The following is a 22,661-nucleotide window of genomic DNA, read 5'->3' as shown; positions in this document are numbered from 1 at the left end:
AAAAAGTGACGCGACAAACGACGAATCGATTGCCGTTTTGGTATTCCCCGAATGGAGCTTTTGCGATGGACGACGATGATGACGATGCGCACTTCCCTCCTTGATCACCCCTCCCCCATTTCCCCTCCAGTACCCTCCACCTGGGCCTTGCCTTGCCTCATCTGCCGATATGCGAAAAGACCACCCAACTTCATCGCCGGCTGACTTGCTTTCGGGTCCTCCTCGATCGCCCAATCATTCCTCGTCCCGACTTCTCCTCGTTTGATGGCATGTTGCTTTTCTCCTTTTTCTTTCTTCTTTTGCTTTTCTTTTTCCGCTACCATGTTCCATGAGTACTCATTTAGACACAAGAAGAGCGACGGGACACGGACAGATGGTGCAAGCTCTGCTGCTGCCGCTGCCACTGTCCTGCCGCTGTAATAGCAATATGCAACTAGAGATACCCAATCATGATGGGAGGCCACTCGCTTGAATTTCTTTTTTATGTTCCTTATGTCTTCTCATTTTAGTTTCTGGGCAACTGCACTTTGGCTTTCTTTTCTGTAGAAATGTGTTTTGTTTCTATTTAGGCAATCGTTCTGTCCACCCCTTTCTTGCGTGATTACGAAGGGAAGGGCCAGCCATGACAAGAAAAGAAAAAAGAAGAAGAATCAAGACATGGGTTAGAGTGTGTCACATTTGGGAGGGGTCACGGTCACGGTCGGGGAGCATGGGCGTGGGAAATGGGAACATACCAATCATGGAGCCATGGCAGCATGGTTTCTCCCATGCAGTCAGACAGAAACACCCAGAGAACAAAAAAGAGGGGGGCGCACGAGACTGTGAGTGAGCGACGGAACCCCGGGTACGGATGGAGGGGGGGTCGGAACCAACACACAACACCTCGGGCCGGGTTACGCAGTCAGTGAAGGCGGGATGGTCATGTCATTCCTCAAGTCAGGCAGGCAGGATAAGCATGCATGTTGGGGTGGCTGTTCGGACTTGCTAATTACTGATTTCCTGGGTTCTTGTTCTCTAGAGGTTGGGTATGTATGTAGATCTCCGCGGACAAGAATCTTCTATGTCTCTTCGTCGGGCGTTCTTCAACATATTCAGCGGGGTGAAGCCAGTCGGGACAATCTGCAGCAACGACGGCTGTCTGGTTTTGCTTTTGGGGGGTTTCCGTGGGGTTTCCTCTCTCTAGGTATCACCCCCAATTAACTTGCTTTTCCGCTGCCGGCAGGGCAATTGGGCCCCATCCCCCCTCAAGCTTTCCCCGGATCTTGGGCCGAGAAGTTTAGACTTCCCCCAGTATGTCTCGATGTGTATGTCTAGGTACTAGGCTTCAGTGGGTAGGTAGCGCCCCTCGGACAAGGGGTTGCATGTTGATGGACTGTGAGAGCAAGTGCCTGTTGGCTGTGTCCATTGGCCGCTACTTGCCCCAAAGTACCCAAACCCCCCGGCACAGAAGGAGCAACAGGGGTAGCCCATTGGCGTCCCGAATACTCGGGACGAGCCTAGCGTCTTGGCGCCGCCGGTTCTGGCTCTCGTCTTTTGAATGTACCATCCATTTCGACGTTTTAAGATGTCTTCTCAACCACACACGGAAACAAATAAGGCCCCGTGGGTTGCTTGAAAAGGGAAATCAATAGTATATCGATGCGGCATATGGGGGAGGAGAGTGGGTAGCATCGCATATGGCCCCCGGCATTCGTCGTCGTTTGTTTGGGTCGCGGACCGGCGTTCGGGAAACCGAGGAAAGAAAACGAAAAGTACCCAGCACTTGGAGAAGTTGACGATGCGATGCTTGTGACGCGGCTTCATAATCTCCGGGCCGTGGCTATCAGACTGTCTTCCTATGAGGAGGAAGTGCATGGCGTTTGGGGGTGGTGGTTGTGGTGCCATCGAACCCACACGCGCACACCAAACCTCTGTGTGGGTGGCTCCTGTCAGAACTACCTCGCTTTACTTTTAGACGTATGCACAGCAAATCCTTCCATAACCCACACCACGCTACTTGGCTTTGATGAAGAGGCACAGCAGGGGGGCATTTGGGCAAGGGCGGCGGTTAACTAGCATGGACGGGAAAGGGACTTTGGCGAATCATCTCTCTGCAGGGGAAGGGTCTCATCCGACGCTTGTAGGGAAACGGTCTTCTCTCTTCTTCTTCATACCGCTCTGGTTTCAATAGCTTTCGACTTCCCATAGTGCAGTGCCATAGAGCGAAAGAATTCTTCTTTCTTAGATGTAATGGTTAGAAGAAGTCTACATGCATGCATACGCCCCTTGTGAAAGGCGAGATGTGGGAGCAGCAGGGGGGGGGGCCCCGGCCGGTATCCTTCCCGTCCCAATCGCCCCGTACCTATCTCAACGTCTTCCTGTGCGATGCACTGAAACAGTGACAGAACAGGGCGTATATAAGTAGGACAAGGAAGCCCTGTAAAGGTACCCATGTACTTGCTATCTAATGTCTTTACTCTCACTCGTCAGCGCAATTTGGCTGGCCCCCAAGAGGGGAGGGGGAGAAAAGCAGCCGCAGCAAGGGCTGGAATCCTTCCAGACTTTTGGGGGAGCCGGCGATAGTTGGTTTCGGTCCGTCTCGCATCGATCTCTTTACTTAACGCAGACTAGGCAAGGTTGGCGGCTTGCTCTCGACCACCTCCAGTCGGTGCTGTAAGGAAAGGCTCTGGAGATGCAATCACTATTGCTATTTTCCTTGTCGCCGTCCTCGTCCTCTTTCTTTCTTGCTTGCTTGTTATATAAATAGACATCGTGTCTATTATCGTCGTCCACTCATGACTCTGTGTGTTAGTCTGAGACAAATCAGCAGCAGTCTTCCACACGCGGTGATGCCGAACACCGCAGATGAAGAAAGGGGCGCATCCGCGACACACACACACACGTGTACTCGAGCTATCCCTTGATCCAGCCCTGCGGCATATTCTACTAGGTACTAAGTTAGCCGTTATCATACTCATACTCATCCCTTGAGGACTCTACAAGAATAGAAACTCAAGTGCGCCCGCTTCTCTCCAGGTTTCCATCGGCCCTGTTGCCTCTTGCGGAGGGGAGTGAAACCCTTCAGGGGCGACAGAGGGTAATATGGGGAATCCCGTCGTAGTCATCGTCGGTCGTTCGAAATATGTACCTGTTACCTTTCTCATTATGTACATCCATCCAGTGCCGCAATGTGTATGATGCGAATCACTATATGAATGTAATGTAAACGATATACAAGATCGGCCCAAGCTAGTTGCTCTCTTCCCGATGGCAACGGACCCGTGCCGGCCGACCGACATGCATGCCTGGGGGCTAGCTCGACAATCCGCTGGTAGGTAGGTAAGTAGGAGCCAGCTGTGATACGACGATGCGCCTACGATGTAACCCAGGCTTGACCGCGACTTGGGGTCGATGGGTTCTGGAAAGAAGCAGGTTGTAGTCTAGGCTATCTTTCACGGAGTTTCCCGTTCACATGTCGTCGTTCGAATCAGCAGAGAGACAAGGCGTTTCTTGGCCGTCTTCAATCCGCGGTTGGTGGCTTGCCCTCGTAGCGACACCGCGGTCTTGGCCATGCGTCCAGGGCGGCTACGATGTGTTGAGCGCCACAGCTGGGCGGGTAATTCTATAGTCCAGCCGAGCGTGTGAGAGGAATAGAGATATTGCAGATACGTCGTATAGTTCCAGGTGGCACGAGTGGCCGCAAGTGGCTTACGGTGCTCTGGTCCTATCTCTCTATAGCTCCCGCTGCTATAAGCCTCACGTTCGTGTACCTGCAGTGCGTATCATGATGCGACTTACATGGCTCAGCTGACCATCGCTTCGGGCTCTGGAATCATATGTCCAAAGTAATAGATAGTATGCATCAAACCTCGATATGTAGTTTCTATACTTGCATCATCTGATCGATCCCTACGTCAATATTGAGGATGAGCGGTGGGCGTCGCGATGAGAAACGGGCGAAACGTCCGATTTGGGCCCCCGAGGTGGCAGATGGGCGGCACAGAAGGCACAGAAGGCACAGATTGGGCCAGTGTGGTGGGCGAGGCCGGCGTCCCATTGGCGGTCCCGTCACACTGGCAGATGTCATCTGCGGGCCACTCCCCCAAACCCCCAGCTGCGGTCATCATTGAATACGACCTGAGGCTTACATGTCTACTTGCTTTGACCGCCACGCCCCATTAAGAGCAAGGTGGGTGGCTGGCGTACCTAGACGCCGGGTTCTCCTGTTCATGATCTCTCTCCCCCATTGCAACCTCACTTTATCAGCTCGACCCAGACGGTCGGGAACCAATTACGATGGAACGGCGGGCGTCGCAATGCCTCTTGCTTACAGATGCGCGTTGGGTCATTGATGATGATGATAATACTGCCACGCGGGATATCGCCTTATCAAATGTATCATACGATGCCAAGCAAGGGCGTGGTGTGTACCCGGGTCTCATTGGGGCGACGCTTTCGGCAGCAAGTCCACTCTACTCCGTCCCAAGTGGCCAAAAGTTCACGATAGTCTATGTACGTTGGACATTCGATGACACTTTGGGGTGCCCTGGTGTAAGTAAGCAAGGGCATACATAATTGGCTCTTGTTTTTGTCTTTATCCATATTATCCGAAATGCATCGAAGCAGAGAATCGGGGCCTCCCCCAGAGAATGTGACTGTTGCGCAATCTAGATGGGAACTGCGGATCGAAGGATACTACTACCAGGTCGGCGGAACTGCGCTGTGCTTCTTCTCCCCCTTTCCCTCATATGCAAAGCAAGCCTGGCAGCTAATCTGAAACTCACACATGTGCGTTTTCTAGAGGGATAGCAATATCGACATCAATGCAAGCCGTCGTCTGCCTCCCGCTCTCGCATGACAAACGGTCAAAGTAGGTAGACAGGCATACAGACAGGCAGGCGGCGCGGTGGGCGCCTGAGGCAGCGCGGCCCTACGCATCCATTCTCTAGATGAAACGGATACCTATGAACAAACGAATAACCGTTGCCCACTTCGTACCTCAACCGACGATCATTTCCCCCATTTGAAACCGGGGTGAGTTGGAAAAAAAAAACCTCTCGGCCATCGTCATATCCGTGTGGCTGGAGCTGCTGCTCTCTCTCTCTATCTCTGCATCCCTGCCTTCTGCCCTGTCGGCTTCCGCTGACATTGATTGACACACCGCAGGAACCCTTCTCACTGTACAGGGGCTACCTATCCTATCCTCCCTACCATCCATTAACCTACTCTCATCCAAAGCTACCGCCCAAAGCAGGATACAGACATACACTTATGCAAGGCCAAGCCAACTAAGACCCAAGCTCCCGTTGATACGACCCGACGACGTGCACAAGTGCAAAGCTACAAGCGTCTCTCGTCGGAAGATGGGCGGGCGGCGGGGGAAATCGAGATATCGATCGTTGCATTCTTCCTTCTCTTTGGCTCGACGCGGTCATGCGGCTGCTCTATTGTAGGCAGTAGGCAGACTCGTCCGCCCGCCCTCTCGATAGCATTGAAAGAGCTCCCCCAATAATAGACAATATGTACGCCAGTAAGAGCCAGGATCCACCGTCTGTGCGTGCCCCTACAGGACCTTCTCCTCCTCCCCCTCCTCCTCCCCCCGCCGCCGCCGTCGTCGCCGCGGAGGCGCGCTGATCCTACCTATCTTTGTCACTCCAGCCCCCCGCCCCCTGGGCCCCCCAATGTTCGGTCCCGGAATTGCGTCGTCCTTCCTTTCTGTATGTAGCTGAGGATAACCAAGAGGAAGGGTGTGTGCTTTTCTTCACGGCTAGCCGTCGTGCTGATGATGGTGGCTCGGCCCGAGAAAATGCCAATCTCAGGCCAAGCAAGAAGAAGATGGGCCAAGGTAAAAGCTGTCATCTCTAGGCCCTTGCCAGAACTCTGGCCTGGGTTGCGGACTCTAGGTTATTGCCCCTTTGTACTAGACCCTGTACATGCTGGGAACATGATTTATTATGGCATATAAATCGACCCATAATCGATTGGCCCTCATAGACAGAGACCAGCGACAGCTTCCGACATCATCTCCTATCGGAGGCGAGCCAGGGTTCTGCGGGGAAGCTGCTCGTCTACCAAAGGCTTGAATCCCAAGGCAGGCCGGGAATAATCAGGTTCCAATCGGGATGCCGATCGGTTTGAGTTCTGAGGTCCTGTTCCAGCTAAGCGACCTGCTAATTTCACCTGCTCGCTCTGCTCTCCCTCCATTCACTTATGGGAGCCCCCCAGGGCCCCCTCCCCCGCTGCTATAATTAGGAATAAGAGTAGCATGATCAGCCGACGATGACTATAGTCAAATCGGGGAAAGGCTAGCGTCCAGGCTGCTTCTGCTGCTGCTGCTACGCTCATCAGAAGGGTGCCGCGGCAGGCAACTACCTCACCCTATGACGCTTCGTTACGTGTCGCCTATGTACCTACTTAACATACGGATACAAGCTTAACTAGCTATATGTGCCCTGGTCTTGCATGACTATCCCAGCGTCTGGGAGTAATTAGAAAACCAAAAAGTCGGTCCCTGACTTATCTCGCTGCGAGCTTATGTATCTCTCCTCGTCTTGCGCTGCCAAGCCTGGGTTTTATGTAGCCGCTGGTTGGCCATGGGCCTGCAAGCGACTGGAATCCTCATTGATACGAGGTAGAGTCGCTGGTGTGGCATCAAGCCTGATATTGTCTGCTGGGCGGCTGGTGGGAGACGGTTACACGAGAAGCAAAAAGAAACCATCCATTGTTACTGCAGAAAAGGGCCTAAACCCTGCTTCCCCAGGCTTGCCAGGCTTGTCCAGAAACCACTAGAGCCGCCAGGCGCCGCCTGAAGACCAGGCTGTTGGCTGCTGGTCGCTGGCTGCTAGACGCAGCCAGCCAGCCAAAAAGGAGCCCCCTACGCCACCCAAACGCCGTCGACCGCGAATGAAGAAAACCTTGCGGACCAATAATGAGCGAACATTTGGGGAGGTTGATACTAGTAGTGCTGAAGAAAGAAAGAGAAGAGAAAAAAGGGACTTCCCTACATAGATAGTCAATAAGCCACTTTTTTCGTTTCATCCAAGGCGACTCGTATCACCAACAAGAAACCAGATGCTGGCACCCACGTGGCATGCCGCGTGGAGGTGGCATATGTACGACCCCCGATTCAGCTCTTAGCTCGTTTGGGTGTGCGCGTTTGTTGCTCAAGCAAAGAGGAGGAAAAGAAAGAAGAGAAGCGTCAGTTTGGATCTCGCAGGCGCTACGTAGTACGGTATTTTCTGTAGTATGGGGATCTGCATGTCCTTAGTTACGTTTCTGTAGCTCCCTTGGCGGAGACTGACGGCGGTGAGGGTCTGTATGTATGAGTACGCGGCCGTCTACAGACCCAGAGCCATTCGTCATGACGATAAGAAGGTGCACTCACGCATGTTACCGATCTCATCAGGGACTGATGGTGACAGGCAAGTAACAAGGAAGGGAGGGATGGATCAAGGTAGCGCTGCAGAGAACAATGGAACAACCCGACGGTATGCGGTCACCGTTAGCCTTCGAAGGTATGGGCATGCGATGAGCCGGTCATCTAGATGCATGGTACAGATCAACAGCCCACCGCCCTCCAGTCTGCAAGAAGGATGTGTCTCACGATGTGTCAACGCACCCCCGAGACAGCCCCAGCCAATCCATGACGCGAGTTCAGGAGGGGAGGAGGAGGGAGACTCACTCGACATCCACACGCAAGACATCACGACTGCATTGCATAGCTTGAGGTGTGAGGTGTCACCTCACACGACATCTATAACGTTATGAGCGTGGCACAGCAGCGACCATCGCGATGTGATGCCTCAGATCTCTCACCCTGCAGCTCCCAGCATCATCGGGCGGCTCATTGCCTGCTCTGGCGCTGGCGGCTGCCGAAAGGGGGTTTTTGGCTGTAGGTAAACGGCATATGCGTAACCTCAGGCTACCGTCAGGACCCTGCCCCGTCCGACCCTTCGCCTATTGAGGCAACTACGCACGTTGAATCAAGTGCCCGTAGAGTATGGGTTACGGTGAGCCCGACCCGGCGGCCGCCCGCATCTTTCATGTGGGATCGGGAGGCGACATAACAAAGCGAGGGCCCCTGGTAGGGGGGCGGGGGTGTAGAACAGGTAACACTGCCGTCATACTATCCATGGTTGATCTCGAGTGAATGAGGGGCTACATGATGGAAGGAATGGATTGAATTGGTGTAGTTGGTGCAAAAGGTCTATATGGCCATGATCAGAATTTCCGCTTCTTCTTGGCCGGCGCTGCTGCGGCTTTTCGCTCCAGCTCCTTTGCCAGCTCAGCTCGCCTACGCTCGGATACCTGCTCTTCCGTCTCTGAATCTTCGGACAATTCTTGCCCTGCGTGATTGGAATTGTTCTGCTGTGCTTGCCCTTCTTGCCCTCGCCTGCCGATCATTCCCAGCCGGCCAGCCTTGGGTTTGGTTGCGCTTGCTGTCGTGGCACCATCGTTTTGCTCTAGAGAAGGAGATCGCGTAGGCCTAGCGGCGGGTTTGGCCCTACCCCCAATCGTCCCTAGTCCACCTCTCTTGCGTTGAGGAGCCACCGGCTTGGGCGGTGAAGAGGGCGGGGGTGACGGTGCCTTTTTGGACCCATCGTCTGATTCCGTGGCATCGTCGTCTGGACGTGACGGTTGCGCTGGATTCGGTGTAGGAGACTTAACAGGCTGTGGGGTTGATCCTCGCTTCCTTCCGATGAGACCAATCTTCTTGGCCGGGCCTTTCTTGGGCGAAGGTTTCACCGGCTCGGCATCAGATTCCGATGCTGTATTATCGTCGTCTCCTGCGGTGACGCTTTGCGACGCTTGGTTTCCTGAAGACGACCGAGGCTGTTGTGAGGCACCTTTGTTGCCTATTGTACCTATACGCCGCGGAAGTGGCTTCTTTGCCCCCTTGCGCGGCGTAGGGTGGTTACTTGGGCTAACATCAGATCCATCACCCTTGGTACTAACATCATCATCTTGTGTACCCTGCTGTTGCCTCCGCTTGGAAGCCAGATGGGGCGGCGTGGCTTGAACTTGGAAGTCATCGTCATCGTCATCGTCATCGTCCATGGGAGTTCCAGCCTTCTGCTGCGTTTCCTCTTTCTCTCCATCCTGTGCGGGCTCTGTGGGTTCTTGAATAAGTGTAGACACAGGTCCTGGGTCCATGTGCTCCCACCAGTCATTCAAGTCATCAGATGCACGAATTCCAGCGTCCTTCAGATCGACAGTATTCGGGCCGCCGAGAACATCTTGAACCAGAGAAGCTGCATCAACAGGAGCGGGAATACGTTGGGCCATAGCCTGTCTCCATTCTGGGCCATCGAAGGGCGCAAGGCCGTTGACCTTGGCATCCGCTGCCACTCGCGATACCTTGCGCTTTCCGGACAGGGCGTTGAACACATCTTCGAGCCCCATACCCATAGCTTGAAGCTTATCCACCAGCTTGTTGATTATGACATCCTTCTGTTGGAGAGTGTTGATCAAATTTTCAATCTCATGCGCCCGGGCATGCTGTGACTGGATCAGAGGGAGCACAAGCTCCGAGGCGAGTGAGGCGGGCGACTGCCTTGCGAGATTGACGGGCCATCTCAGGGGCTTCAGACCGCCTGGGAGGGTACAGGTAATGAGTAGCACAAGCCCCCCTTTTGGGGCGGCTTCCAAAGTGAGCTTGGTCTGATGGTGCTGCGGGCTTGACGTGTCAAAGGCAGCCTGGAGGTAGCTGAGAAGGATGGTCATCTGATCAGGGCCTTCTGTGAGATCGATGCTGGTATCCTCCTGGATGCTTCGGGCAAAAATAGCCTTTCGGTCTAGAGACTCGGTCCATACGTTGGCCAAATCGGACACATGCAGTTTGTAGGTGCTGGTGCCGAAATTGGGTGAGACGATGAGCGCGGGGATGCCATTTTCAAAGGCCGGCAGCGGCACCCACTTCCCCGTCATTGCTGTCATGGCGAGGGCGGAAGGGGTATCCGGCCACGAGAGGGTCAAGGCCGAGTGGTTGAGATTGCAGCAGAGAGACAGCGGATGCAAATGTCGTGCGACCTGGCTCTGGACAGCATTCGCGGGTGGTTCTCGCTATTGCATCCCGCTGGACTCCAGGTATGAAGGATTCCAAGGGCCGTCGAGGGCGACTTGAGCAGTTGGTCAAAATGACGGTGGAACGGTGGGTTGCAGAAGTGGCCTGAATGCGCTTCCAATTTGGGCAGCGAGAAGAAGGTGACGACACCAAAATGGCAAGAGAAGTGAACCACAGATGCTGTGTCACTCGGCCAGATGGGCCGAATAATTGCGGTGTTATTCTGTTTCCAGGACGTCGTTGGCGACACAAAAGGCGACTTTGTTCCTATCAGCCAGGCAGACGCGACAACGACCCCCAAGTCAGTGTCAGTCAGGCAGTCGTCAGGCTGGGAGTGGCTCCATCAACCCCGGCGCACGGACGTTTCTGGTCAATGCCGTGTCACCCTTCAATCTTCAGTGGAAGTTTTGTCTTGGTCAAATGCACAACATCCATTCGATCAAAACCGAAGCATCTAATGTTCTGGAATTCCGAGTTGTATAGTTACTTCTCCCCAAGATACCTTTTCGAGATTTGAACTTGGTAATCTCAACAATCGGCTTGTGCATTCAGTACCTAGGCTATCTCGACTTCTGTCAACACGATCAGCTGAACTCCAGACCCACAATAGATTGACCAGGGCACATAGCCTATCAACCCCCTGTAAGATGGCCTTTTACAGTGGCTCTAGGCTCCATCTCTCCACTGATTGACCGCTGAAGGTCGCCTATCCGTAAACACTTCTTCGAGCGCTATAAGCATGCTTCATGCAGTTTATATGCTATACGATATTCTTAACACGCGTAGATCAGCAAGAAATGTCCAATTTTCTTGCAATTACTGTTATCCTAATTGGTATTATCTATATAGACCCAGTTGTGGAAATCATGGCCTTTACGAGCCCTATATCAGCAAAAGTACCGCCTGGTATTAGTTTCATGGTAAGCCCGTTGGCGTCGCCTGAATAACGGTGTTCGGAGGAATGACCTCGGAGACTTTCTCAGCATATAAGGGATGGACAATGTATTGCCCAACTCAGTTCACAACCAATATTGCAGCAGAGAGTAATTGAATTGAGCTTATTCCCACTATCGCATTCTTCTACGCCGATATACTTATTCAAAATGACAAAGTTCACCATCGACATCACATCAGATCCCGTATGCCCCTGGGTAAGCAAGCCCCCAGACCCCCTACACGCCGCAGGACGACGCAGTCACCACGACTAACCGGACTGTACGTACAGTGCTACATGGGCAAGATCCGCCTAGAGCGCGCCATCTCCCTCTACCAGAAAGTCTACCCGGGCGGCCGCCACGACACCTTCCGCGTGGCCTGGCACCCCTTCTACCTGGAGCCGGACGCCCCGGCCGGTCGGCCGGGGGTGCCCTGGGCGGAGCGGCACGCGCAAAAGTTCGGCGACGCGGACGATGGGGCGAGGGGCCGCCACCTCCGGGAGCAGCTCGCGGCCAAGGGGCGCCAGCACGGCCTCGACTTCAGCTTCGGGGGCAAGATCGGCAGCACGCGCGACGCGCACCGGCTGAACGGGCTCGCGGGGCGCATGGAGAAGGAGGAGGAGGAGGGGCCGGGGCTGCAGGATCGGGTGGTTATGCAGCTCTTTCGCAACTTCTTTGAGGGCGAGGCCGATATCACGAGCCGCGGCATGTTGGCGGACGTGGCGGAGCAGGCTGGCATGGGTCATCGGGCGGATATGTTGGAGTGGCTGGAGAGCGGCGAGGGTGGTAGCGAAGTGGACGAGGAGGCGCGGTGGGCTAGGGAGGAAGGGCAGATGAAGGGGGTCCCCCGTTTCGTCGTGCAAGGGAAACATGTCATTGACGGGGCGCAGGACGAACAGGCCTTCATGGAAGCCTTCGTCAAAGTCAAGGAAGAAGGGGAGGGGGAGCCTGCGAAGAGTGTTTCTTCGTCGTTGGGGGGCAGTGATCCTGGGGCTGCAGCAAGTTGCGCGCCAGGCGGTTCATGCAGCTGAGGAGGATCTGTCAGCCCTGTCATGTTTGTGCCGGCTTGCTTCTCATGGGCGAGACAGGGGATATCCTGGCTAACAATGATTCACAGAGCAAACCGTTCGTCTGGTTTGCTTGTTCCTTCTGCAAGCAATCCAGAAATCAACATCAATCGGACAAACTCTGGTAGTTATCATCTAGGGCGATGGTTGCGAGTCTACTGCTAATACACAAACAAGATACCTACATACGTTCGCCTTGTTTGTCACGTTTGTTGATCGAGCCAGCTAGTCCGGACGAAGATTCCTCGCAGCTTCAGCTCGGGTGACCACGGCTGAGGATGAAGCCCTGACCTGCCAGGCGGAGGAAGTACTCGGATTGGGGTTTCTAGGCGACGGCGGGTCACGAGCAGATTCATTCTTGATACGGTAAGTCACTAGGTAGCCTCTTCTTGAACTTTGGTTGTTACCAACCTTGTCTCTCGTGAAACATGCGATCTCACTCACGCCTCCACAGCATGGCACGTATAATGCCAGCAGGTAGTTAAGTGAATTATAGCCACTCACTTCATGAAGTCGCAGTCCTTTCATTGTGTCTTGATTTGCATAATAGCATCTTGATACGTCTCATAATGAATGTCTTGCAGTGTAGGGAACCACGTGGGTGGATCGGCAGCAACAGAAACAGGACAATATGAAGATCCAGGGGCGTCATGTAAAAACAACGCCAAAGGACGGCCGAAGTCTGTTCATGGAAACGCAGGAATACACCCCGATTGAATCCCCTCCAGTCGAGCGGCCAGCTCCTCCCAAATCCGATCCTCGATCCGTTTCCCCTGCTCGTCCGTGATCCAATCCGGGACCCATTCCCTTCACACAAGCGCAAAACCTCGTCAGCCCATTCATTCTCTTCACAACATACATTACGAATCAGGTCAAACAAAGGACGACTTACTCCTTAATCGCGCACCCCGACAGAAACTTCCCATGCGTCTCCTCCTCGGCGGCGACGCCGTACAGAATAGTCCGACTGCCCGCCTCCGCCGTCCTCGCCTGCATAAGGACGCGCGCAACGTCGATGTAGAGCCGGTAGTACCAGGTCGAGTACCGAGCGAGGCCGGTCCGGCAGAGGCCCGGATTGACCATATTAATGACGACGCCCGTCTTTTCGGGCGGGTACAGGCGCGCGAGTCGGCGTATGATGTGGATCTGCACCAGCTTCGAGAGAGGGTATCTGTAGGCAGGCACATGTCACAGGTTTTGGGGGTCAGTCATTCCGTATTGGGTAAAGTAGGGGGCGGCGGTAGGAATACAGGGCAAGGGTAAGTAGATAGGTAAGTAAGTGCCTGGTCACATACCGATTCCGCATATTCGCCTTCCCCCGGTCGTTCAGCCCGTCAAAGGCATCGTCCTTGATACTGTCCAAGTCGTCGCGGACCGAGAACGCCAGCGCGCTAGTCACGAAGACCAGACGGGGCCTGCTCTCCAGGAAACACCTCGCCGTGTCAGCGAGCTTGGGCAGCAGCAGCAGCCCCAGTAAGGATGTCGAAATAGCATTGACGACGATCGAGGTCTCCTCCTCTGTACCAGTCGACGACTTCACCGTCGTCCACTGGTCCAGATAAACGGCCGCGTTCGCGACGAGGGCGTCGAGGCGGTCGAGCTCGTCCACCACGCGCTTCGCGAAGAGCTGGACCGACTCGTACGAGGCTAGGTCGAGGCTCCAGACCTCGGCGACGCCCCGGCGCCCCGTCTCGGCCTCGATCTCCTGCCGCGCCTGCTCGCCAGCGGCCGTGGAACGGACGGCGAGGATAACGCGGGCTGACTGGGCGCGGACGAGGTGTTTGGCTGTCTCGAGGCCGAGGCCGATGTTGCTGCCGGTCACGATGTACGTCTTGCCGGCGCAGAGCTCGGGCGAGATAGAGAGAGGGAGGGCGGCATATTGCTCTTGTATGATCTCCCACATCGACATTGTGATGAATAGTTTTGGTCAAGCAAGGGGTACCAATTCTGTTATGAAACTAGTTGGTTACTGAGGGCGGAATTTGTGGGTTGAAGAGCCTGGAGAGAGAGAGAGAGAGAGAGAGAAATAAGTGTAAGAGATGAGTCAATGAGGTCAGACTGAATGAAAGACTCGAGATCTCATGGATGCTTTATATCCGCGTGCATGCTGATCTCTGTCGGCCTAAGGTCAAGTGCCTGCCGTAAACATGCCCACCCTGCCCAAAGCCAATGGCATCGGCCTAGCAAGAACCAGGGGGGGAGAGCAATGGAGTCGATTGGGAGTAGTACGGAGTATGGGGGCCATCAATGTCCTTACGGCAGGCAGAAAATTCATGCATGTCACTGGAAGTATATGAGAACTGACAATGTGGGTTGTATAAGACCTCATCGTGCCAGTTCCCGACGCCCCCGTAGCGGCAATATCTCCACTTCCAGCCCCGAAGAAGCCATCTGACCAATCAGAGATTGACTTCCTAATCGGGACATGATGTATTAGCAAGATCTGAGTGGCGCGAGTGACGGATAGTTGACGGAACCCGGCTGCCTTTATTATCTGTATTCCACGCATTGGCCCAATATCCGAAGCTTCTTCATTGGGGTTCTTGGTATCATCCTGTGGTCTAGTGTTGGCAGTTGTGACACAGTCCAACTTGGGCTGCTACGATGACTAACATGCCAACCTGCAAGATGTATATAGCCAGTTCATGACCCCCCAAAACTTATAAGGACCTCTGCGGACTGCTTTTTATAATCGATCTCCATAGAGCCTCGCCAGATGGATCATGGACCGAAGGGATCCAAGCAATTTTACCTAGCACACCCCGGGTTTCTGCCCAAGTTCGGAGACCGAGACGATCACATACACGCGCCAGCATCGGCGATAGCCACTCTCCATACTCGCTTTCGCCAAAGACCTGGATGGCCCCGGAGAACAGGCACCAGAGCAGCAGCTCGTAGTCGGCGGTAGTGCTGGGTCTAAACGCCTGGGCGCTAGACCGCAGTCCCTGGCCTAGGAGATCGTATTTCGCCAAACGCCGTCCGTACTCCGGCCGGAAGGTGACCGTGTAGGCTAGGAGAGCCTTGTGCACAAGATCGTCACGGCCGTGGTGAAGTTCGCTGGTCACGGGCGCCACTTGCAGGATTGAGCTGGTGAGTACGAGGAGGGCGTCCGTGTAGTCCAGGGCGAAAAGTCTGTTGCCAGTGGATCGGGTGTTGAGTAACTTCGTGAAGTCCATTACGTCGAGAGCGATATCCCGAAGGTGTGCAGAAGTGTCGTGAAACCACGGCAGAACATCATGTTTTCGGCTTGTTTCGCGGACTCTTCGAAGACCATCTAACACGATACTGTTTGGGGTGCTATCATCGCGAAAGTGAATGGTTGAGCCGGAATGAAGTGCGAACTCGACATCCAACCTGGAGACTTTCAGTCACTACCTATGAATACACGCAAGAATATTAAACTATACCTCCATGCTTTCTGACCAATGTGGCGGTTAATGAGGAACAGCTGCCTCATGCCGCCCCGTAGCTCGATCATGCGTCGCAGACCTTCAAAGTGAAGCTTCGCGGTGGACTGTTGCTGGTGAAGGTCCTCATTCATAGCCAGCGACGTGACCACAGCTATAGAGCCATCGCATAGGGCTTCCGGGCCCGACAGTCTTTTGTTGATGATATGGTAGGCTCGGGCCATATGGGTCATGACTTGCGGGCTCAAATGAGATTCCCCTAGGGTGAAGGAGGCCATGGCCGCCGACATGGCGAGCATGAGATGGCAGTCTGATGGTGTTTCACGTCAGCACTGATGAATTCGGTTTGTATGTAGTGTGTCGAACCCACATGCTTCATCTTGAAGGGCAAGCTGGAACCACACGGTGCTGACCAAATCGTATTCCTGGCAGAACGCCGATGGGTAGAGGGCCTCGGCTATAATCTTGAACCCTGCGACATCGTCAGTATGGACGTACGTGGCATAAGAAGCCGACCATTCTTACATCGATGGATCAGCGGCCGTGACTTGGGCGTGAGTTCGTGAGGAAACGATACTGACGAAAAGTCGGACCAGTACAGATTGATCAACTCTAATACTCTCGTCTCGCCGTACACCATGAGCCGGGGGTTTATGGTGTCGATTGAGGTAAAGGGCGGATCCAAAATGCGCTTTACTGGCGTGTTGCGAGGACGTCCCTTCCTGGTCGGGTGCGCTTTCCCAGTATTCCTGCCCTTCACTGGAATCCAGCGTTCGGCGTCAGCATTTCGGGGCTCGAGTTCGGAATCAAGCAGGAGGGATACATGGCGAGGAATGTAATCTTATTCATCTCCCATCAACCCCTCTGTGTATCGTTTCACAAGCGCGACGGAAAGAGGGGAGAATCGACTTACTAACATGCGACCGGATCAGTCGCCGTTCATTTCGCCCTACTTTCGTGGAGTCGATGAATTGGAAAGGCATATCCGTCAAATTGGTACGGAAACATATTGAAAGAGAATATAGCCTTATGATTAGCCCATCACATTTACTGATGCAGGCCCCTATCGTGATCAGCTTGTTTTGAAATCAGGAAGTCAATATTGCTTTTACAATGTGCTTTGTTTGAGGCGACCGCCGGGCGGAGTTAGAGGTCGCGGGTTTAACGGTGTTTAGGCAAGACTAATCAGGACCCGGGGAACACCAGCGTCCTAGTAACAAGTGGTAATGATATCATCAGTCAGCCCGTTTGACGGAAAATGTAATAGGTGATATTGCGGCGCTTAAATGCATCCGATGTACCAATGCTATTGAACATTATCCTCGCTGCCCGCTTATAAAAACGACCGCCAAACATTACCACGTAAACCCTTCGTTGTGCCACCAAACGTCTCTCCCCCTTTTCGCCCACGCACCTACGTACTCCCGCAGTTCCCGAGCCATAGCATCCGGTCCGCATACCAAGATGGCCACGCGGTCTTCAACACCCTGTCTAAATGCATCGTCGACGATCTTCTTCAGGTCAGGACGTCTACGGTTGCTGATGGCAGCGTGTGTGGCACCCATATGCATCGGGTTCAATTCGATCTCGCCGCTGGAGCCGTTCGGCCCGAAGTCGTTCCCGGTCAAGTAGATGTGAACACGCTCATCGTCCATGATGCTCTTCTCGAGCTCCGAGGTGGGCCAAGTGGCCTCGCCCGGCTGTCGAACCGCCCAGATCATCTCGGTACGGGTCAAAGGGTGTTCCCGATTGAGGTAATGATAGATCGGTAGCGTAAAGGTGGCACCGACCCCTCCTGCAAACAGAAGCACCCTATCGAATTTGAAACCAATAGTTTGGGGGAAATACCTCGCCGCGCCGTACGGACCCTCGATGCACAACGGAACTCTTGTATTTGCCCTTCCGCCCAGGCTAGCAAGTCTGCCAAAGTTCCGCGTCATGGGTCCACGGTGCTGACGCGCAACAAGGGTGAGTTCCCAGGAGTCTTCGTTGACCCCAGCAACAGTGAAAGGGCTGTAAATAGACTCAAACACCAGATTCGACGGCGAGACCGGATTGGTACTCGGGCGTGATGCTGCAGGAATATTCACATAGGCATGAGCACCCGGGCTTTCCTTGAACTGTGCCGCCATCTCGGGTGATACCGTGGCGGTGATTTTGACGAGATTTGTGCCCGGGATGGGCTCCACCGAAGCTTGCGCGGTAACGGTATAGAACTTGCGGACGCCGATGTCAACCACGATCACGGCCAAGGCCTCGATCATGTACAGCCTGGCGTGGTGCACGTGGAAGAATATGACGACCGGCAGACTCATCGCAACCACGAGATGGGTGGCAAAGAATACTCGATATGAGTACTCGCGCACTTTAGCCAACGCCGTGGTGTTCAGAAGCGACATGCTAATGATGCCGGCCAAACCCAGTAGCACAGTTTTGTTGGTGCTCATCTTTTGCACAACCCCCATTTGAACGAACTTGTTAGAGTAAAGTACCGCATGCACGGCAAGAAGGAAGTACACGATGCGGCCCAGTGTTCGGTGCCACCGATTTACTTCTTCGTGCGAGGAACGGAAGGCATAGGCGACAGGATTCAAGTACTTCAAGGATAATAGGTACTGGATAGGGAATTGGGAGCATCCAATAGCGGCAAACTTCTTAGTCAGGTGGTTGTAGTCTGTTCGAATTGTCAGTTGATCGTCAACACGTGGCGTTCGAGAGATGAGGCACTGGTTAAGTTATCACCCAACGACCAATTATCTCACGTACCATTGCCGGTGCCGACGAAGCACAAGAACACGAGCCAAGATGTCCATAGACCACCAAAAATGAACTGGTCTGTTCTGCCCAGTTTTGTTCCGAAGAAATAGATGTCGTCCTCTAGAAACCAGGAGATGCGGCGAAATATGCGAGCCACAGAGCCGCCAGTGGTGCTTTCTCTAATGTATTTGGCACCCGGCGAAGTCGGGACGGCATTGTAAGCGACGCTGTTAGGGGTTTCCCGCCTAGATAGCCAAACAACGAGCCTCACGATCAAAGCGACGAAAACCGGCAGTAGAGAAGAAAGCTGGGCATAGAGGCCGTATCTGTCCAGCGATAGCCGTCGAGCGTGCTTCTCAGCATCGCTTATTTCGGCAAATGAGTATGACCAAGCCATTTTGGAAAGTGCACACCAATTGACGAAAACAAAGCAGGTAAAAAAAGCTCTGCCGAAATACAGCTTCCAAACACCAGCGCGTCTTCGCTGAGATATGTCAGGAATGGGTGTTGAGAAGGGGTCAAGTTATTCGAGGTCCAATTTCGCGATAAGCAGATCGGGCGCATTGGACAGCTAAGCAGTCCCCTGGAGCCAAAGTCGGACACCTCGCGGGTTCCATGCTGACTGATTTCTCGTCTCAAATGCACGTGCCCGGACAGACAATGAAGGCGTATTTTCTAGTGACTTGATGAGGTAGACCGCGGCCAGCTCGTCCAATTCAATTGACGTATATCATCGCAAGTCAAGATGAAAGAAAACAAAGACAACTATTATGGCATGCATCGTAAGTTTGGCACGTCACCTTGGAAATATTAATTAGCACCATGTTCATCAGGCCCGAGTCTTTGGAGCGCAAGCTCGCAATGCACGCTTGGCTCGCACCGCCAATGAGATGAGTGCGGGTCATCAGTGTCCGCTAAAACATTGCAACTGGCCCCTGAGCAACAGAATAAAACGAACAGAGTCAAATCGTCATCCTCTGGAAACGCAACGAAATCGAGTCCTAAGCGGCGCCTGGTAATTTCATAGCTTGTGCTTTCCTCCCTTGGCCTGTACCCTCGAAATGCGAGTTTCATTTTGGTTCTGTCGCCAAGTGATTGCTTCAGTCCTCAAATCAATGCTGCTGCTGTTGCATGTTGCTGGTGTCGCTTCTTTTGCTTGTCGCAGATTACCAAGAACTTCTAACAGCTGCAATCAGCCAAGTCGATTCACGTCTCTCACAAGGCGCGATTGATGTCGCCAGACCTCGAAGTTGACCTCTGCTACTCATGCTGCTGGTCCGCCTAAAGTACAAACTTCGTAGACCGGCAGCATCCACCTCTTGAAGCAACCTTCAACTTGCGCATCGGACTGTTGCCGACTTCTAGCAATCGGATGGCTATATGCAATGCAGTAGATATCGTCATCATATAGAGCATATCCTTGGCGCATGCTTGAATCGACGCCACTACAACTGAGCTATACGCAGGAGGATCTGATCGGCCGAGTTAGCTAGCTCCCAGCCTGGTTTGATATATATGTTACAGTAATGAAATATAGGCAGGACCCAATGCGCCAGGCTGTAGCATTACTATTTATATACCCATGGCTTAATAACAATGGACTTGAGCAGAGTGTGGCAATGTGATTGGCTTGATGTTTGTTTGCACGATATGCTTACTGTGGTCGTGTAACGGCCCCAGACTCGGCCCCAGTTCTTTATTTTGGGACACCACGCCTAGGCCTGATCGGCCTGGCTTTAGATCAGGTGAACTCAGGAACTCACTGACGGCGTCTTACTATCGCGCGCAAAAGCAACGATAGCCACTTCGTGAATGTGGATGCACCATGGACCACACAAGCTTTTGCCCACGATCTTGAATGCAAGATCGTCAACAGGACATGTGGGGGTCAGAGTAAGACGATGAGATTAGCCAGGGAACGACAAACAACTGCGCAAAGAAGGGTGAACGAACCGATATATTTAAGGGTGAAGAACATCCTGCTGTAAGTTGTATTCTCTTGCTCATCACCAACAGCATCATCCAGCAGATCTTCCCAGCCTTCCTCAATACACCACCTACTCATCCACATATCTCGATCCTCCTCATTCTCATACAAGATGAAGTTCTCCGCCGCCACTCTCTTCCTCGCCGCCACGAGCTCCGTCTCGGCCGCCAACGTCGCCCGCGACGACGGCACCTTCACCGGCCTCGTGGCCCGGGAGAACATCCCGCAGCCCGCCTACGACATGGAGACGCAGTGGATGAAGGAGCAAGGCAAATGCCGCATCTACAAGCAGCTGAACGTGAACAAGAACCAGTTCATGGAGCTGTGCGAGCCCAAGTGCGGCAAGCTCAAGGAGGTCGCCAAGGATGGCAAGACTCACAGCGTCACCTGCTTCAGCCGCGAGACCAAGACCTGGACCGACCCCGAGAAGCACGACTATGTCGAGGGCGACTGCAAGTGCGACCTACCCATCGTCAACTGGGCCGGCGAGAACTTCGTCGCTGCACGTGAGTAGAAATCTCTTTATCCCCATTATCATTTTCCCCTTTCTTGCCATAGTTCAGGTACGCTAACACATAGACGCTACAGTCCCCGCCGTCGGCCAGGTCACCTGCGCCGTCTGGACCAAGGCCATCGAGGACGCCGCCAAGATCCTGACCAGCGTGAACGGCATCCGCGCCGCCGAGTCGGGCAGCGCCGTCCTGCTCAAGGTCGCCAAGATGCTCTTCAAGCAGGGCAAGTCGGAGAGCAGCTACGAGAAGTACGTCAAGGAGCACTTGGCCAAGGGCGACGCCTGCGACAAGTTCGACGTCAAGAAGATGTGGAACAAGGCCAAGGAGATTCCCGACTCCATTCTCGGCATCTAAGAGTTGTTCATCACCGTCTTCATTTGTATTCCTGTGGAGTTGGGAAAAGGTCCAGCAGGATGGGTTGGGGCTTGGCTAGGGAAAAGAGCTGTCACAACTACTGGGTCTTTTTGGGCTGTACACTATATTCTTCTTCTTGGGTAGACCCCTTTTGTGTCTGCATTTTATAACACTGCACATATTATTGGAACTTTGAAATTTCAAGTAAACCCCAGATATTAGAACGTGAAAGTCGGCAGAAGTGTTGAATGAACATACCTTTGCATTCCGTATGAATATACTGCCTGTTCATTTTGACCGCGGTGCTCCTCCACAAAACCTTGACATGTATGTGGTTGAATTATAATTGTCGTTCTCGGAACCTGGGGCTAGAGGAATTTGAGATTGCTCTTCTAAGCCGGTTCTCACGAGCACAACTTGCGTATTCTTACAACACATACAGAAACGATATCCCATCGATTGAGGCAATCACGTGAATCTTGTGCTGGCCTATATAAACTATTTGATCACATGGCAAGTGTATACTTCCCGACCCATGCCAGATGAGCTATGTAATATGCTCCAAGCGTCTCAGGGGTGTAGTGACTACCCGGCGACCAGTACTTAGTAACTATGCATGCAGCCATGCAAACCAGACAGTCTGGCAGCTTCTATGACCACCTAGAATCACGGGATTGGCAGTTACTTGCAATACCTTGACACCTATATAGCTATGACGTATATTGCCACTGCTCGGTTGTGAAGCCGGGGCAACGGATGTTGCCGAGGATGTATGCCTGGCCGAACGGACAGAAAATAGGACATGCAGGTCATGCTCTCTATTCGGAGTTAACGTTTAATCATTCCTGCCTTTTGTGAAACACGAGAACGACGAGTGTTGATAGGCATCTTAGCCCCGATACTGGTGGTGAAAGGCTACTGGCTACTGCAGGGAAAATTTATTCCTGGCACCAAACCAAGGGAACCGGCCGAGCGGGTGGAGCCAAGGCGCTTGATACTTAGGTAAGTCGGGCTGGCCGCCGCTTGTCAGCAGTCAGCAATGATCTAGATTGAACTGCATAGCGAGATAGCCAAGGGGAAAGATCTACTAAAAAGATAGCTTCCATCCCATAATGCACTTCTCATTTGACCGCTTCTTCCTCAAGACCGGGTGAAAGTCTGCCCCCTGGGGAAACTGAGAGTGAGGCTTATTCCCGAGCTGAGTAATGAGGCCGTCGCTGCCCCAGTCCGTATTAGGTAAAGCCTAACGCCGATACAGAAAAAAAAAAAAAAACATTAGCGGCCCCTCCATGGTGTGCCGTTACTCCTCCGCTTTTGGTGACGTCTGACGTGTTACTGCAACCAGAGTGCTCGTTTTCATGTGACTTTATCCCAAAGATACTGGCAGTCCAACCTTACAATTGCTGCAAATGACTCAGATTCTATGCTTCTTCAAGATGTGCTACATAACAGCCCCCACCTTCTCGTGAGACAATGACGAACTGGCAACTGGTGCCGAGAAGAACATTCGTCAAGCACTGAGCGATGGCGAACATGAGATCTGCTGGCTCAATTCAGGGAAACGGATGGAATGTGACCGATAAGGACAGATCGCCCCCAC

The 22,661-nt window shown here is 53.3% G+C and overlaps 5 protein-coding genes across 5 annotated transcripts; 2 read left to right on the top strand and 3 right to left on the bottom strand.

Moving 5' to 3' along the window:
* Window positions 1-8,199: 8,199 nt before the first annotated feature.
* Window positions 8,200-9,915, bottom strand: PG985_000271 (uncharacterized protein; the record flags this gene model as incomplete). Its single annotated transcript, XM_066820040.1, has 1 exon — window positions 8,200-9,915. One exon carries the CDS (start codon window positions 9,913-9,915, stop codon window positions 8,200-8,202), a length of 1,716 nt encoding a protein of 571 aa, XP_066690919.1.
* A 1,230-nt stretch (window positions 9,916-11,145) lies between these two features.
* Window positions 11,146-12,008, top strand: PG985_000270 (uncharacterized protein; the record flags this gene model as incomplete). The annotated part of the gene is made up of 2 exons (XM_066820039.1): window positions 11,146-11,193; window positions 11,268-12,008. The coding sequence occupies 2 exons, from the start codon at window positions 11,146-11,148 to the stop codon at window positions 12,006-12,008; spliced, it is 789 nt and encodes a 262-aa protein (XP_066690918.1).
* Window positions 12,009-12,730: 722 nt separating this feature from the next.
* Window positions 12,731-13,953, bottom strand: PG985_000269 (uncharacterized protein; the record flags this gene model as incomplete). Its single annotated transcript, XM_066820038.1, is given in 4 exon segments — window positions 12,731-12,851; window positions 12,937-13,034; window positions 13,047-13,215; window positions 13,340-13,953. 4 exon segments carry the CDS (start codon window positions 13,951-13,953, stop codon window positions 12,731-12,733), a joined length of 1,002 nt encoding a protein of 333 aa, XP_066690917.1.
* A 490-nt stretch (window positions 13,954-14,443) lies between these two features.
* PG985_000268 (uncharacterized protein) lies at window positions 14,444-18,605 on the bottom strand (the record flags this gene model as incomplete). Its single annotated transcript, XM_066820037.1, has 7 exons — window positions 14,444-14,458; window positions 14,849-15,398; window positions 15,452-15,761; window positions 15,822-15,923; window positions 15,977-16,210; window positions 16,866-18,125; window positions 18,218-18,605. The coding sequence occupies 7 exons, from the start codon at window positions 18,603-18,605 to the stop codon at window positions 14,444-14,446; spliced, it is 2,859 nt and encodes a 952-aa protein (XP_066690916.1).
* Window positions 18,606-20,307: 1,702 nt separating this feature from the next.
* PG985_000267 (uncharacterized protein) lies at window positions 20,308-21,061 on the top strand (the record flags this gene model as incomplete). The annotated part of the gene is made up of 2 exons (XM_066820036.1): window positions 20,308-20,701; window positions 20,784-21,061. 2 exons carry the CDS (start codon window positions 20,308-20,310, stop codon window positions 21,059-21,061), a joined length of 672 nt encoding a protein of 223 aa, XP_066690915.1.
* Window positions 21,062-22,661: the final 1,600 nt, after the last annotated feature.

This window comes from Apiospora marii, assembly GCF_038362585.1.
Source record: "Apiospora marii strain CBS 49790 chromosome Unknown utg000001l_segment0_segment0, whole genome shotgun sequence".
Taxonomy (NCBI): domain Eukaryota; kingdom Fungi; phylum Ascomycota; class Sordariomycetes; order Amphisphaeriales; family Apiosporaceae; genus Apiospora; species Apiospora marii.
The sequence above is the reverse complement of the archived record's forward strand: the minus strand, read 5'-3'. Positions and strand labels throughout refer to the sequence as shown.